Source organism: Haematobia irritans, chromosome 5 (genome assembly GCF_050003625.1).
Source record: "Haematobia irritans isolate KBUSLIRL chromosome 5, ASM5000362v1, whole genome shotgun sequence".
NCBI classification, from domain to species: Eukaryota; Metazoa; Arthropoda; class Insecta; order Diptera; family Muscidae; genus Haematobia; species Haematobia irritans.
Window position 1 is genome coordinate 99796271 of NC_134401.1, and position 15360 is coordinate 99811630.

General features: G+C 28.2%; 1 protein-coding gene across 3 annotated transcripts in view; it reads right to left on the reverse strand.

Annotated features, from left to right (window-relative positions):
- Window positions 1-15360, reverse strand: part of stw (laccase) — a 275331-nt gene that overhangs the window by 28943 nt on the left and 231028 nt on the right. For 2 of the 3 annotated variants that reach the window (XM_075309737.1, XM_075309738.1), the window contains exon 5: window positions 14350-14534. In XM_075309737.1, coding sequence (XP_075165852.1) covers window positions 14350-14534 — 185 coding nt within the window. Of the gene's footprint in view, window positions 1-776; window positions 1008-7927; window positions 8141-8267; window positions 8464-14349; window positions 14535-15360 lie in introns of all 3 variants that reach the window. The other variant, XM_075309736.1, reaches the window with a different exon arrangement.

The following is a 15360-nucleotide window of genomic DNA, read 5'->3' on the forward strand; positions in this document are numbered from 1 at the left end:
TTTATATGTTATTTAAATTAAATTAAATTGTATTAAATTAATTTTTATTTTTATTTTAATTGTAATTTAAATTTAAATTTAGAGACAAAAATTTTTAATTTTTAATTTTAATTTTAATTTTAATTTTAATTTTAATTTTAATTTTAATTTTAATTTTAATTTTAATTTTAATTTTAATTTTAATTTTAATTTTAATTTTAATTTTAATTTTAATTTTAATTTTAATTTTAATTTTAATTCTAATTTTAATTTTAATTTTAATTTTAATTTTAATTTTAATTTTAATTTTAATTTTAATTTTAATTTTAATTTTAATTTTAATTTTAATTTTAATTTTAATTTTAATTTTAATTTTAATTTTAATTTTAATTTTAATTTTAATTTTAATTTTAATTTTAATTTTAATTTTAATTTTAATTTTAATTTTAATTTTAATTTTAATTTTAATTTTAATTTTAATTTTAATTTTAATTTTAATTTTAATTTTAATTTTAATTTTAATTTTAATTTTAATTTTAATTTTAATTTTAATTTTAATTTTAATTTTAATTTTAATTTTAATTTTAATTTTAATTTTAATTTTAATTTTAATTTTAATTTTAATTTTAATTTTAATTTTAATTTTAATTTTAATTTTAATTTATATTTAAATATTAATTTAAATTTTAATATTAATTTTTATTTCAATTTTAATTTTAATATTACTTTTAATTTTAATTTTAAATTTAATTTAAATTTACATTAATTTTATTCAATTTAATTTTTAATGATCTTACCAGGATTATCAGCTCTAAATCTCAGCACCACATAACCATTGTTAGGCACAGCAATGGTATCTTTGGTTGGGGGCAAATTGTATTGTCTGTGTAACAGACCACGTCTATCCAAATCCAAGGCATGTTTCAAATTGATTTTTTTGACATTTCTATCGGGTGATCGACCAATACCGACAACACTGAAACCATAGCCATGCAAATGGAAAGGATGTGACAAGTTGGGTTGTTGTACTGTAATGAAACATAAAATAAATAATAATTTAGATTCTTGAATGAAGATAATTTCAGGAAAACTGCATTAGAAAACAATTAAAAATTATGCTGAGTTCGTCTGGTCTGAATCAGTTACACCCTCCAGTGTGTATTTGAATCGTTAGCTCCTGTTGTAAAAAATATTTAATAATATAAAGATAGGACTACAAAGTTTAGATTTAGGTCTTATACAAATGGAACATCCAGAAAATGAATATGATCACCTCAAACATATTTCAAGAGTACCATGCTACTTTATCGCAGGAAACATATAACATTTTTGTTGCATTTAGAAAGAAATGCCTCAAAAATACGATTGCCGAGCTTCGAAACCACGATTGCCACTCTTGCCAAAAATAATCTACCAAAATTCGAAGATAATTCTTATCACTGAGTGCTCCCCGATTCCATGTTAAGCTCATTGACAAGAGACCTCCTTTTTATAGCCGAGTCCGAACGGCGTTCCACATTGCAGTGAAACCACTTAGAGAAGCTTTGAAACCCTCAGAAATGTCACCAGCATTACTAAGGTGGGATAATCCACCGCTGAAAAACTTTTTGTTGTTCGGTCGAAGCAGGAATCGAACCCACGACCTTGTGTATGCAAGGCGGGCATGCTAACCATTGTACCACGGTGGCTCCCAAAGGCCAAAAGGGAAATGAATTTGAGTTGATTTTGAAAAACATTAAAATTCGATATTCAACGTTTGTTTCCGTTAATTAGCTACCGATGAGAAAAGTCGATGTGCAAATCACGTTTTGGTTTGCCAAAGGAAGCACTTTCAAATCTCTTTTGTCATTCCCAGAAAATCTTCAAATCACTCCAACTAATTGTTGTTACTCCCACTTGGCCAGAGTAATCTTCATAGAGGATTGTTGTACTATATTTTGCCTATAAATGTTTCCGTTCTTCCAGTTTAAAAACGCCCATACAATTGTTATTTTGATAGTATTGTGTTTGTTTCCAACAAATCATATTTTTGTTAAATTTTATCTTAAAAACACTTTCCGCTTCCAGTACATAAAAACACTCAGAGGGGGAAAATTGCGCTTTACAATGAATCATTTGGGCGGCGAATTTGTTTTGCTTGGGAGGTAAATTTTAAATGTTTATAATTTTAACAAAGATCATAGAGATTTGTACTCGTATAGTTGGAATATGATTTCCAAGTACCACAATCGCCACCGCCGCCACCAATCTAATTCGTATATGGAACTAAAATGTTTATTGTTTTTTTGGTTGTTGTAGTCACCTAATCTAGTATATTTTTACCAACATTTAGTACATAATTTAAAACAATCAAAAGACCAAATGTATGTGCTCTGACACAGGTAGGTTAGAGAGATCTATGGGTAAATTCATTTTGCATGATCGTCCGATAAGAGCTATGTGATTTTATTTCCCTCCAACTAACTTTGATCCATTTTGCGCTAAGGTATGATTTGGTTTATGCCATTTGCAGCTCATGTTTGTACCACATTGTGGGAGTATTGTATTGTGTTCCAGTGGTCATGACGGAACCAATGATTTTTGGAATTATATTTCTGTTGTTTACGATTTGTGTGTTGGTCGGACCAAACCCATATTTATTCTATTTGTTTTGTTGCATTGTATTATTGTTATAACTTAGTTTTATGGCTAAATAAATAAAATCATTGAAGGCAAATACATGAAAATATTTTGGGGTGGATGGAATTCCTATATTGACTAAGGTTAATTTCTGCAGTTTATTGTTACACAAAAAAAAAGTATATATGGCCGAAAGTTCAGCCGGGCCGAATCTAAGGTACCCACCAACATCGCATTTTCTTAAAAATGTATAGACTTTCAGGTGGATTTGATGAGAGACACCCTCGGTTCAAATTGTACGCTTCCCCATAGTTTTAAAGTTTTTACTTGTGGATACTACGTACGATCCACGATTTATAAGAACCACATTTGTTTGAGATTTAGAGGATTCTTAAACATCGCATGTAAGCGTGCAAGAAAATCCGATGAAATAACTCCTTTCATATGATTTGAAATCTGAATTCTCTCGATTGTTGCCCTCATTACTCGAATGGCTCGAGAAGCAAAATCGGCAAATTTTACTTCTAGTTTCGAAAACCAGTCACTCGAATTCGAATCAATTTGGGTTCCTCTAATATAGTGTTAGAATACATTGATTATCAAAATAAGTATTTTCAAATATTTTAGTCATCCCAATGTTGAAAATGTTTTTACTTTTTCTTCACACTTATTATATAGATTCGTTTCCTACTCGACGACAACATATGAAGTGACTTGACTTTCAAAATAGAGGAACCTAAATCAATTTTCTTTCGTTCGAAATAAACTCTCACTCGATATACATAAACAGAGCATCAGTGCCAGGGTTTTTACTTTTTGGTAGATTGGTAGAATTCTTGATGTTTTGGTAGATTTTGTGAAACATTCCTCCCCAATTAAGAGGTACTTCAATTCTCTATAGATATAAATTTTTGACAAAATTTTCTATAGAAATGAAATTTTGACAAAATTTTCTATAGAAGTGAAATTTTGACAAAATTTTCTATAGAGAAAAAATTTTGACTAAAAATATTTTATAGAGATAAAATATTGAGATAACATTTTGACAAAATTTTCTATAGGTATAAAGTTTTGACAAAATTTTCTATAGAAATAAAATTTTGACAAAATTTTCTATAGAAATAAATTTTGACAAAATTTTCTATAGAAATAAAATTTAGACAAATTTTCTATAGAAATAGAATTTTTACAAAATTATATAGAAATAAAATTTTGAAAAAATGTTATATAGAAGTAAAATTTTTACAAAATTTTTTATAGAAATAAAATTGTGACAAAACTTTGTATAGGGATAAAATTTAGACAAAATTTTCTGTAAAGATAACATTTTGACAAAATTTTCTATAGATATATAATTTTTACAAAAATTTTTATAGAGATATATTTTTTACAAAATTTTCTTTAGAGGTACAATTTTGACAAAATTTTCTATAGAGATACAAGTTTGACAAAATTTTCTACAGAAATAAAATTTTGATAACATTTTCTATAGAAATAAATCTTGACAAAATTTTGTATAGAAATAAAATTTTTAATAGAAATAAAATGTTGACAAAAATTTCTATAGAAATAAAATTGTGAAAAAAAAAAATCTATAGAGATAAAGTTTTGTCAAAACTTTGTATATGGATAAAATTTTGACAAAATTTTCTATAAAGGTAACATTTTGACAAAATTTTCTACAGAGATAAAATTTTTATAAAATTTTTTATAGAAATATAATTTTTACAAAATTTTCTATAGAAATAAAATTTTGACAAAATTTTCTATAGAAATAAAATTGTGACAAAACTTTGTATATGGATAAAATTTAGACAAAATTTTCTGAAAAGATGACATTTTGACAATATTTTCTATAGAGATAAAATTTTTACAAAATTTTTTATAGAGATAAAATTTTTACAAAATTTTCTTTAGAGGTACAATTTTGACAACATTTTCTATAGATATAAAATGTAGATAAAATTTTCTATAGATGTAAAATTTTGACAAAATTTTCTATGGAGATAAAATTTTGACAAAATTTTCTACAGAAATAAAATTTTGACAAAATTTTCTATAGAAATAAAATTTTGACAACATTTTCTACAGGAATAAAATTTTGAAAAATTTTTCTATAGAAATAAAATTTTGATAATATTTTCTATACAAATAAAATTTTTACAAATTTTTTTAAAGAAATAAAATTTTGATAAAATTTTTAATAGAAATAAAATTTTGACAAAATTTTCTATAGAGATAAAATTTTGACAACATTTTCTACAGAAATAAAATTGTGACAAAATTTCTATAGAAATAAAATTTTGATAAAATTTTTAGTAGAAATAAAATTTTGATAAAATTTTTAGTAGAAATAAAATTTTGATAAAATTTTTAATAGAAATAAAATTTTGACAAAATTTTCTATAGAAATAAAATTGTGACCAAAAATTCTATAGAGATAAAGTTTTGACAGAAATTTGTATAGGGATAAAATTTGGACAAAATTTTCCAAAAAGGTAACGTTTTGACAAAATTTTTTATAGAGATAACATTTTGAAAATTTTTTTTATAGACATATAATTTTTACAAAATCTTCTTTAGAAGTACAATTTATTTAATGTAATATTTTGACAACATTATATAGACATAAAATTTTGACAAAATTTTCTATAGAAAAAAAATTTCTATAAAAATAATATTTATACAAAATTTTCTATAGACATAAAATTTTTACAAAGTGATATATATATATAAATAAAATCTTGCCAACATTTTTTATAGAAATAAAATTTTAACAATGCTTTGTCTAGGGATAACATGTTGACAAAATTTTCTGTAGAAATAACATTTTAACAAAATTTTCTATAGAGATAAAATTTTTAAAAAATTTTTATGGAGCTATAACTTTTACAAAATTTTCTTTAGATGTACAATTTTGACTAAATTTTCTATAGATATAAAATTTAGACAAAATTTTCTATAGAGATAAAATTTTGACAACATTTTCTACAGAAATAAAATTTTGACAACATTTTCTATACAAATAAAATTTTGACAAAATTTTCTACAGAAATAAAATTTTTAGTAGAAATAAAATTTTGACAAAATTTTTTATAGAAATAAAAATGGGACAAAAAATTCTATAGAGATAAAGTTTTGACAAAACATTGTATAGGGATAAAATTTTTACAAAATTTTCTTTAGATGTACAAGTTTGACTAAATTTTCTATAGATATACAATTTAGACAAAATTTTCTATAGAGATAAAATTTTGACAACATTTTCTACTGAAATAAAATTTTGACAACATTTTCTATACAAATAAAATTTTGACAAAATTTTCAACAGAAATAAAATTTTGATAACATTTTTAGTAGAAATAAAATGTTGACAAAATTTTTTATAAAAATAAAAATAGGACAAAAAATTCTATAGAGATAAAGTTTTGACAAAACATTGTATAGGATAAAATTTGGACAACATTTTATATAAAGGTAACATTTTGACAAAATTTTCTATAGAGATAAAATTTTGACAAAATTTTTTATAAAGATAATACTTTGACAAATTTTTTTGTAGAGATATAGTTTTTACAAAATTTTCTATAGATATAAATTTTAGACAAAATTTTCTATAGATGTAAAATTTTGACAAAATTTTCTATAGAAATAAAATTTTGACAAATTTTTCTACAGAAATAAAATTTTGACAAAATTTTCTATAGAAATAAAATTTTTACAACATTTTTTTAGAGGTACAATTTTGACAAAATTTTCTATAGAAATAAAATTTTTAATAGAAATAAAATGTTGACAACAATTTCTATAGAAATAAAATTGTGAAAAAAAATTCTATAGAGTTAAAGTTTTGTCTAAACTTTGTATATGGATAAAATTTTTACAAAATTTTCTTTAGAAGTACAATTTTGACAAAAATTGCCTATAGATATAAAACTTTGACAAAATTTTCTATAGAGATAAAATTCTGACTAAATTTTCTACAGAAATAAAATTTTGAGAAAATTTTCTATAGAAATAAAATTGTGACAAAATTTTCTATAGAAATAAAATGTTGATAAAATTTTTAGTAGAAATAAAATTTTGACAAAATTTTCTATAGAAATAAAAGTGAGACAAAAAATTCTATAGAGATAAAGTTTTGACAAAATTTGTATAGTGATACAATTTGGACAAAATTTTCTAAAAAGGTAACATTTCGACAAAATTTTCTATAGAGATAAAATTTTGACAAATTTTGTTTATAGAGATATAATTTTTACAAAATTTTCTTTAGAAGTACAATTTGACAAAATTTATTTAATGTAATATTTTGACATTTTCTATAGATATAAAACTTTGGCAAAATTTTCTATAGATATAAAATTTTGACAAAATTTTCTATAGATATAAAATTTTGACAAAATTTTCTATAGATATAAAATTTTGACAAAATTTTCTATAGAGATAAAATTTTGACAACATTTTCTACAGGAATAAAATTTTGAAAAATTTTTCTATAGAAATACAATTTTGATAATATTTTCTATACAAATAAAATTTTTACAAATTTTTTTAAAGAAATAAAATTTTGATAAAATTTTTAATAGAAATAAAATTTTGACAAAATTTTCTATAGAGATAAAATTTTGACAACATTTTCTACAGAAATAAAATTGTGACAAAATTTCTATAGAAATAAAATTTTGACAAAATTTTCTATACAAATAAAATTTTTACAAATTTTTTTAGAGAAATAAAATTTTGATAAAATTTTTAATAGAAATAAAATTTTGACAAAATTTTCTATGGAAATAAAATTGTGACAAAAAATTCTATAGAAATAAAAATTTTATAAAATTTGGACAAAACTTTTTATAGAAATAAAATTGTAGCAATTTTGCTTTGTGAAGAAAAAATACAATTGCAGCAGTTGCCCGATGACGAGTTTCCGGAGACTGCCCAGGAAAATCAAAGACTGAAAGATTAGATGTGAGAAGAAAGTGAACAAAAGCTAGTAGTGGATCAAACCTAAATAGATATTGAATGAAATAGCAGATGCTTGCAATGTACCAAACGAATCTGCCACGAATATTTGGGCATAAGAAAGCTTTGTGCGACGAGAAACGGTCTCATTTGAAGAAAAAGAAAACTTACTTTCCAAAAATCCCTAGTTGGGAGTTAAGTCTTTATAAGAATTTTGCATTCACATAAGTTTCGCTTAAATCTCAAATCTGCTTTGTGTTCTTTATATTTTGACATTGTAAATAATTACTAATATTTAAAACTCAATCTACGTCCCTGATTTTTTTTATAAAACTATTGTGATGCATTAGTGTACAAAACTTACCTTCATCGACCAACACGACTTCGACCACAGCATTCAGGGGTATATCAATTTTATGGGTACACATGCAATTTGGACCACAGTCGGCAGGTCTGTTATCACCATTACAGAATTGCTCGGGATTAATATCATTATATTGTGATGTTAAGGGGGCGGGAGCAGAAAGATATGAGATTTCATCAATCAACGAAATTACATGATCACCGGTAGGAGCCACTGAAATAACCAAAAAACAATCATAAACAAAATGAATATCCATTAAATTAAAGAAAAAAAAAAGAAACAAACTGAAAACATATTTGACCTCAGCTTGAGGTTTTACCAATTTGCTGAGTTAACTTACCCAAGAAACGATTATAAGTATTGGGCTGGAACAATTCTTCGGGACGATAGACATAGAAACGGAAGGGTAAGAAAATCTTGACATCTGGTTTCTCAGCTAAAATACCACGATCTATTTCCAAAGCACTCTTCAATTGACTGACACAAATGGCATCGTTGCGAGGATTATCACACATGGCATCCAAGGGATTCATAACCTTTTGGTTGTTGTTTTTTTTGCAAAAATTTTTATCATATTTGTTTCATTGTAGGTTGTGGAGTTTCATTTGTGTGGGTGCATTTTATTTATCCATATATTTTGGTTTTTTATGTTTTTTTTTTTGCATTTTCAGTTTTATAAAAACAAAAAAGCAGTGCATATTTACAAAATTAAATTTTTTGGTTTGTATTTTGTTTTATTAACCATTGTTTTGTAAAATTTTTTTATTTAGTTTTGCAGGGCAGGGAAGGGCATTCATATTTTAAGATATTTTACAAAAGGAAACGAAGGAGTTGTTTTTCATTTATATTACATGGAATTAAATAAAAAAAGAAATAAATATGTTAAATAAAATAAATGCAATATATAAAATTTTAGAGTTTTTTTTTACATATATACAAAAATTTTATATGCATTGAATTCCATAACGAAGGTTAAAGGAGTGAGATTCTTTACAAAAAGGCAACTTAAATTCAATAAAAAATATTCTTTGCAAAAAGGCAATTTAATCTTAATATCTTTTATTGCGATGTGTAGATTTTAAAACATTGTGTAGAGCGATATTACTTTTGAAGACAGGATCAGAGATTTCGAAACCCAATTTATTTCTAATTTAATATGTTAATATTTTTAAACAAAATATAATAAAGTATATAAAACTGAGTGATAATAGCATATGTTAAATTATTTTAAGATTTGACAATCAACGAAAATTAAATTAAAATAAGAAAATTATTAAATTAAGCCGAAGAAAATTCATTTAAAAAAAAGGTGGCGAATCGAATCACTATAAAGACAAAACGTATCCTTAAAAAAGTTTATCAACTTTTCGACTAGGTTAGGTTAGGTTGCAGCCCTATGTATCAGGCTCACTTAGACTATTCAGTCCATTGTGATACCACATTGGTGAACTTCTCTTATATTACTGAGTGCTGCCCGATTCCATGTTAAGCTCAATGACAAGGGACCGCCGAGTTCGAACGGCGTTCCACATTGCAGTGAAACCACTTAGAGAAGCTTTGAAACCCTCAGAAATGTCACCAGCATTACTGAGGTGGGATAATCCACGGCTGAAAAACTTGTTTGGTGTTCGGTCGAAGCAGGAATCGAACCTACGACCTTGTGTATGCAAGGCGGGCATGCTAACCATTGCACCACGGTGGCTCCCAAATTTTATTGCCAAAGAAAATTTTGTCAAAATTTTATTTCTATAGAAAATTTTGTCAACATTTGATGTCTTTAGGAAATTTTGTCAAAATATAACTTCTATACAAAATTTTGTCAAAATTTTATTTCTGTACAAAATTTTTTTCAAAATGTTATTTCTATAGAAAAATTATGAAGCATTTCATAGTTGGAGAGGAATATTTTGCAAAATATTCCAAACCATGAAGAAATTTACCAATCTACCAAACAATAAAAAAAATCTGCCATTTTTGGTAGACTCGTGTTCATAATTGTATATAGCCCCCATATAAAGCGACCCCGATATTTCAATTCTGGCTCTATAATTACCGCACAAAAGTTCATATCGGTTCGTAATTATTTCTTCCCTATATATGTATACCGGTCAAGAACTGAATATATACGTATTTAAACAACCTTTCTCTTGTCTACTATATATCCCGCATGGACTAACTTACAATTTAGAAGATGGTGTTAAGAAGTTTTAAGATGTCTTGCCATCGGCCGCAACCCAAGTAATTTAATTGTGGATGACCGTCTTTAGTAGAAGTTTCTACGCAATCCATGGTGGAGGGTTCATAAGAACGGCCGAACTTACGGCCGTATATACTTGTTATACCCACCACCATAGAAAGGTGGCGGTGGTATAATAAGTTTGTCATTCCGTTTGTAACACATCGAAATATCGATTTCCGACTATATAAAGTATATATATTCTTGATCAGGGAGAAATTCTAAGACGATATAGCCATGTCTGTCCGTTGTCTGTCTGTTGTAATCACGCTACAGTCTTCAATAATAAAGCAATCGTACTGAAATTTCGCACAAACTCGTCTTTTGACTGCAGGCAGGTCAAGTTCGAAGATGGTCTATATCGGTTCAAGTTTTGATATAGTCCCCATATAAACCGATCTCCCGATTTGGGGTCGTGGGCTTATAAAAACCTTAGTTTCTATCCAATCAGCTGCAACAACGGCTGTGCGGTTGCGCGAACTATCGCTGTGGTCGGAAAATGGTTACGGTCACAGTTCTGTCCTCAAAATAATGTCAGATGTGCCTAACGTAGTGGATTACACTTTGGCGAGTCCACTTTTCGACAAAAAGTTTGAGACTCTAATCCCCAACAGTGAGGCGTGGTGCCCACAGACCCCGGGGAATAAAGAATATATAGATTTCTACATTGATGGCTCCAAATTGGATGGACAAGTGGGTTTCGGAGTATATTCTATGATCTGGAACTTCAAATAGCGAAAAGATTACCTAATCACTGTAGTGTTTTTCAGGCTGAAATATTAGCAATAAGAGAGGTAGCGAATTGGCTGAGAAGTAATGTTCCAAGAAATGTGGGTATTAATATATACTCAGACAGTCAACCTGCAATAAAATCCTTGGACTCTGTGTTCCTCAACTCGAAAACGGCCATCGATTGCCGCAAATCTCTCAATGAGATGGCTGAGCAGTACAATATTCACCTAATATGGGTGCCTGGCCATAGGAACATACCGGGGAACTGCGAAGCGGATGAGTTGGCAAGGCTAGGGGCTACCTTACATATTCCAGGGGAACTAGAATTTGTTGGTATGCCCCTAGCTACCTGCAAGCTCATGCTGCGTGAGAAGGCTGTTATGATGGCAAATGTTCGATGGGAGAATTGCAAGGGTTGTAACGACACCAAGCAAATATGGCCCCATTTCAACTTAAACCGCACACTAGATATGCTAATGTTCTCGAGACGTCAGATATCACTCCTGATATCTGCTATAACGGGTCGCTGCCTGATAGGAGATTTTGCAAAAACTATTGGCGCGAAGTATAATGACTATTGTATGAGCTGTCATGATGCGGAGGAAAAAGAATCAATTAAACACCTCTTGTGCGAGTGTCCTGCATTTTGTGTAAAGCGCAAGCAACTTTTAGGAGCATATAGCTTCAGATTACTGGCGGATCTGGAAAACGTTAACTTAAGCAGTCTGCTAATATTTTTGGAACAATCTGGTTGGTTCAACAAAGAAAAATAATCAAGAAGGTTCAGCGGTTAAAACTAGAAGTGCCCATATGTAATAGGTACTTTTGGTTAATGTGGTATCACAATGGACTGTATAGTCTAAGTGAGCCTGAATCTTAATCGGGCTGCCACTTTAACCTAACCTATCCAATTTGCCTGAAATTGGAAATCTAGAGGTATTTTATGACCACAAAGAGGTGTGCCAAAAATGGTGACTATCGGTTGATGTTTAGGTATAGCCCCCATATAGACCGATTTCTCGACTTTACTTCTTGGGCTTCTAGAATCCGTAGTTATTATCCAATTTGGTTGCAATTTGAAATCTAGAGGTATTTTAGGACCATAAAGAGGTGTGCTAAAAATGGTGAGTATCGGTCGAGGTTTTGGTATATCCCCCATATAGACCGATTTCCCGATTTGGGGTCTTGGGCTTATAGAATCCGTAGTTTTTATCCAATTTACCTGAAGTTGGAAATCTAGAGGTATTTTAGAACAATAAAGAGTTGTGCCGAAATTGGTGAGTATCGGTCCATGTTTTGGTATAGCCCCATATAGACTGATCTCCAGTTTTTACTTCTTGGCCGTCTAAAATCTGTAGTTTTTATCCAATTTGCCTGAAATTAGAAATCTAGCGGTATTTTAAAACCCTAAAGAGGTGTGCTGAAAATGATGAGTGTCGGACCATGTTTTTATATAGCCTCCATATAGACTGATCTCCAGATCTTATTCTTGGGCTTATAGAAACCGTAGTTTTTATCCAACTTTCCTCAAATTGGAAATCTAGAGGTTTTTTAGACCATAAAAAGGTATGCCGAAAATGGTGAGTATAGGTCCATGTTTTGATATAGCCATCAGATAGACCGATCTCCCGATATTACTTTTTGGGCTTCTAGAAACCGTAATTGTTGTCCACTTTGCCTGAAATCGAAAATCTGGACGTTTTTGGGAATACAAATAGGTGTGGAAGAAATGATTTTATTTTTTAGGCTTCTAGAATCCGTAGTTTTTATCCAGATTTTACTTCTGGTAATCATTTAAATAATGGGCGTAAAAATCTACAGATATTAGATTTTAAATCAAGGCGTTATTTCATCGTTTACTTGAACACTTGCACACGATGTTTATGATTCCTCTAAAACTCAAACAAATATAGTTCTTATAAATCCAGAATCTGATCTAGTCTTCATAGGTAAAATCTTTGAATTTATCTTCGGGAAGTGTACTGGTTGAACTGATCTGCTTGTCACCAAATCCCTCTGAAATTTTCACAGGAAAGGTAAATTCCCAAATGTTTTCTCCATAAGGGGTTAGCATAAAGGGTTATGAGTTATCTCTCCCAGCCAGATCTATACTAAAGGCTGTGGAAAGGTTCATTCGCCCGAACCGAAACATGTACAGTCCAGGCGTGTATAGATTTGTATCTGGCGTTTTCTTTTCAATGGCTCTATTAACCATGTTCCTTAATCTATATCTGTATAATTGTATAATTAGATATAATGCATTTGGACGTCAATTGCCCGTTTCGGTATCAGGCTAACATGCAATATAATAGGAAACTATAATATTTGATTCATGGTGGTGGGTATATAAGATTCGGCCCGGCCGAACTTACTTCTTTATATACTTGTTTTTTAGTTAAAATAAATTAATTGAATTCCGTTTAATATATTTCTCTATTAAGTTAAATTTAACTTAATTCATTTAAAAAAAAGTTACATTTTTGTAATTTGATTGTATTTTGATTTAATTTATTAGTATTTTGTCACTACAATAAAAGGAAGAATTCCTTTCTAATAAAGCAAATATATAACTGCGTTTAAATTCATTTGATTTGTCAATTTGCAATTGTCTTTCAAACCATTAAGACAAATAGGCTTTGGATATAAATTTCGTTTAAATAGGCTTGCTGTTTGCGGTCACTCTGAAACTTTTTGATTTAATTAAACAAAGTACCATATCTACCCTTAATCGAGATAAAATAATTATGACAAATTTCAAAACAATTAATATTGATAACATGAAATCGATTGTGGTAATGGCTATTGAATATTTGATAAATATTGTCACCAATTACTATTTTATATATGAAAAAAAAAATTACCAATATTTTTTGGGCATATATTAAACATTAAATTGCCTTTTTGTTTGAGAATTATTATGTACATGAGAAATTTTATGGATTTTGTAAATAGTGAATTGATCCGTACTTACCTTAAAATATTCGCATAATGATCGTGGCATAAATGAACGAATGAAAAATGATTTGATATTGATGTTGAAATTTATGATTATGTGCTATGAGCTAGACATGTGGGTGACAATTATCTTGTAAATTACTCAATCAATTTGTAACCTAAACCAAAAGGCTATAATAAATACCTATTCTATTGAAAAAATCTATGTTGTAGATATTAATTGAACAATTTATTGAAAATAGCTTTCAAGAGGTTTTGTCATTTCGATCGACCCACGTTTGTCAATTAACTGCATTACAATGCGGATTTTATTTCGCGTAGAATATTCAGTATTTAAACTGCCACACTACTACTACTAATCTTTCAAAATGGAAATTCAATTTAGATAACAGTTTAAAATTTTTAAACTTCATGAAAAACAAAAATGAAAATCTCATCTTAAAGGAAATGTGGTTATTTTTATGAAACTTTGTATGTACATAATTTCCTGTTTACTTACCACACCCTGAGGTACACCAACATCATAAGTTGGTGGTGGCGAAGCTGGTTGATATGGACCACGAGCATAACGTAATATGGCTAATTGTTGAGCACGTTTGATACCGCATTCTCCCAGGCCTCTCAATTGAATCCAGTAAGCTCCAACAGGTTGATCAGCAGTAATAATGAAATCATAACGCTCGCCTGTAATTTGAAAAAGAATTTATTGCAAAGTGATAAGATGATATGGTAGTTGAAGAAAGTTTTGTAATATAAAACTGTTGGTTTTATTTTGTACATAAAAATTAAAATATATGTGTACACGATGTCTATCTATGATTGGTACGAGTAATTATAATAAATGACAGCTTATTGGAGGCTATTTATAAAAATTGAGTATATCTAAATGTAACTATATTTTGTTTCCAAATTTTAACCGAGAGTTATGCCATAATTGCGTAGATAAAAAAAACAGAACAAACATATTTAAAGACAGATGAAAACTTTTTCAATATAGTCTCCTTTTAACCGATAATTTTGGCCCATATATACTAGAAATTTTTTAAACCGCCTTTTAAAAACTCGAAATGTAAAAAATGTACTTTAGCAAATTTTGAAAATATTGAAAATACCACTTTGCGATTCTCATTACGACCCCTAAACAGAATTACGACCCTTTCACGAAATTAGTTAATCAATTTTTTCATTTGAAAATTTTAGTAATTATACCCTGCTCCACACTGTGGAACAGGGTATTATAAGTTAGTGCATACGTTTGCAACACCCAGAAGGAGACGAAATAGACACATGGTGTCTTTGGCAAAAATGCTCAGGGTGGTCTCTTGAGTCGATATAGCGATGTTCGTCTGTCCGTGAACACATTTTTGTAATCAAAGTCTAGGTCGCAGTTTTAGTCCAATCGACTTCAAATTTGGCACAAGTATGTGTTTTTGCTCAGAATAGATCCCTATTGATTTTGGAAGAAATCGGTTCAGATTTAGATATAGCTCCCATATATATATTTCGTCCG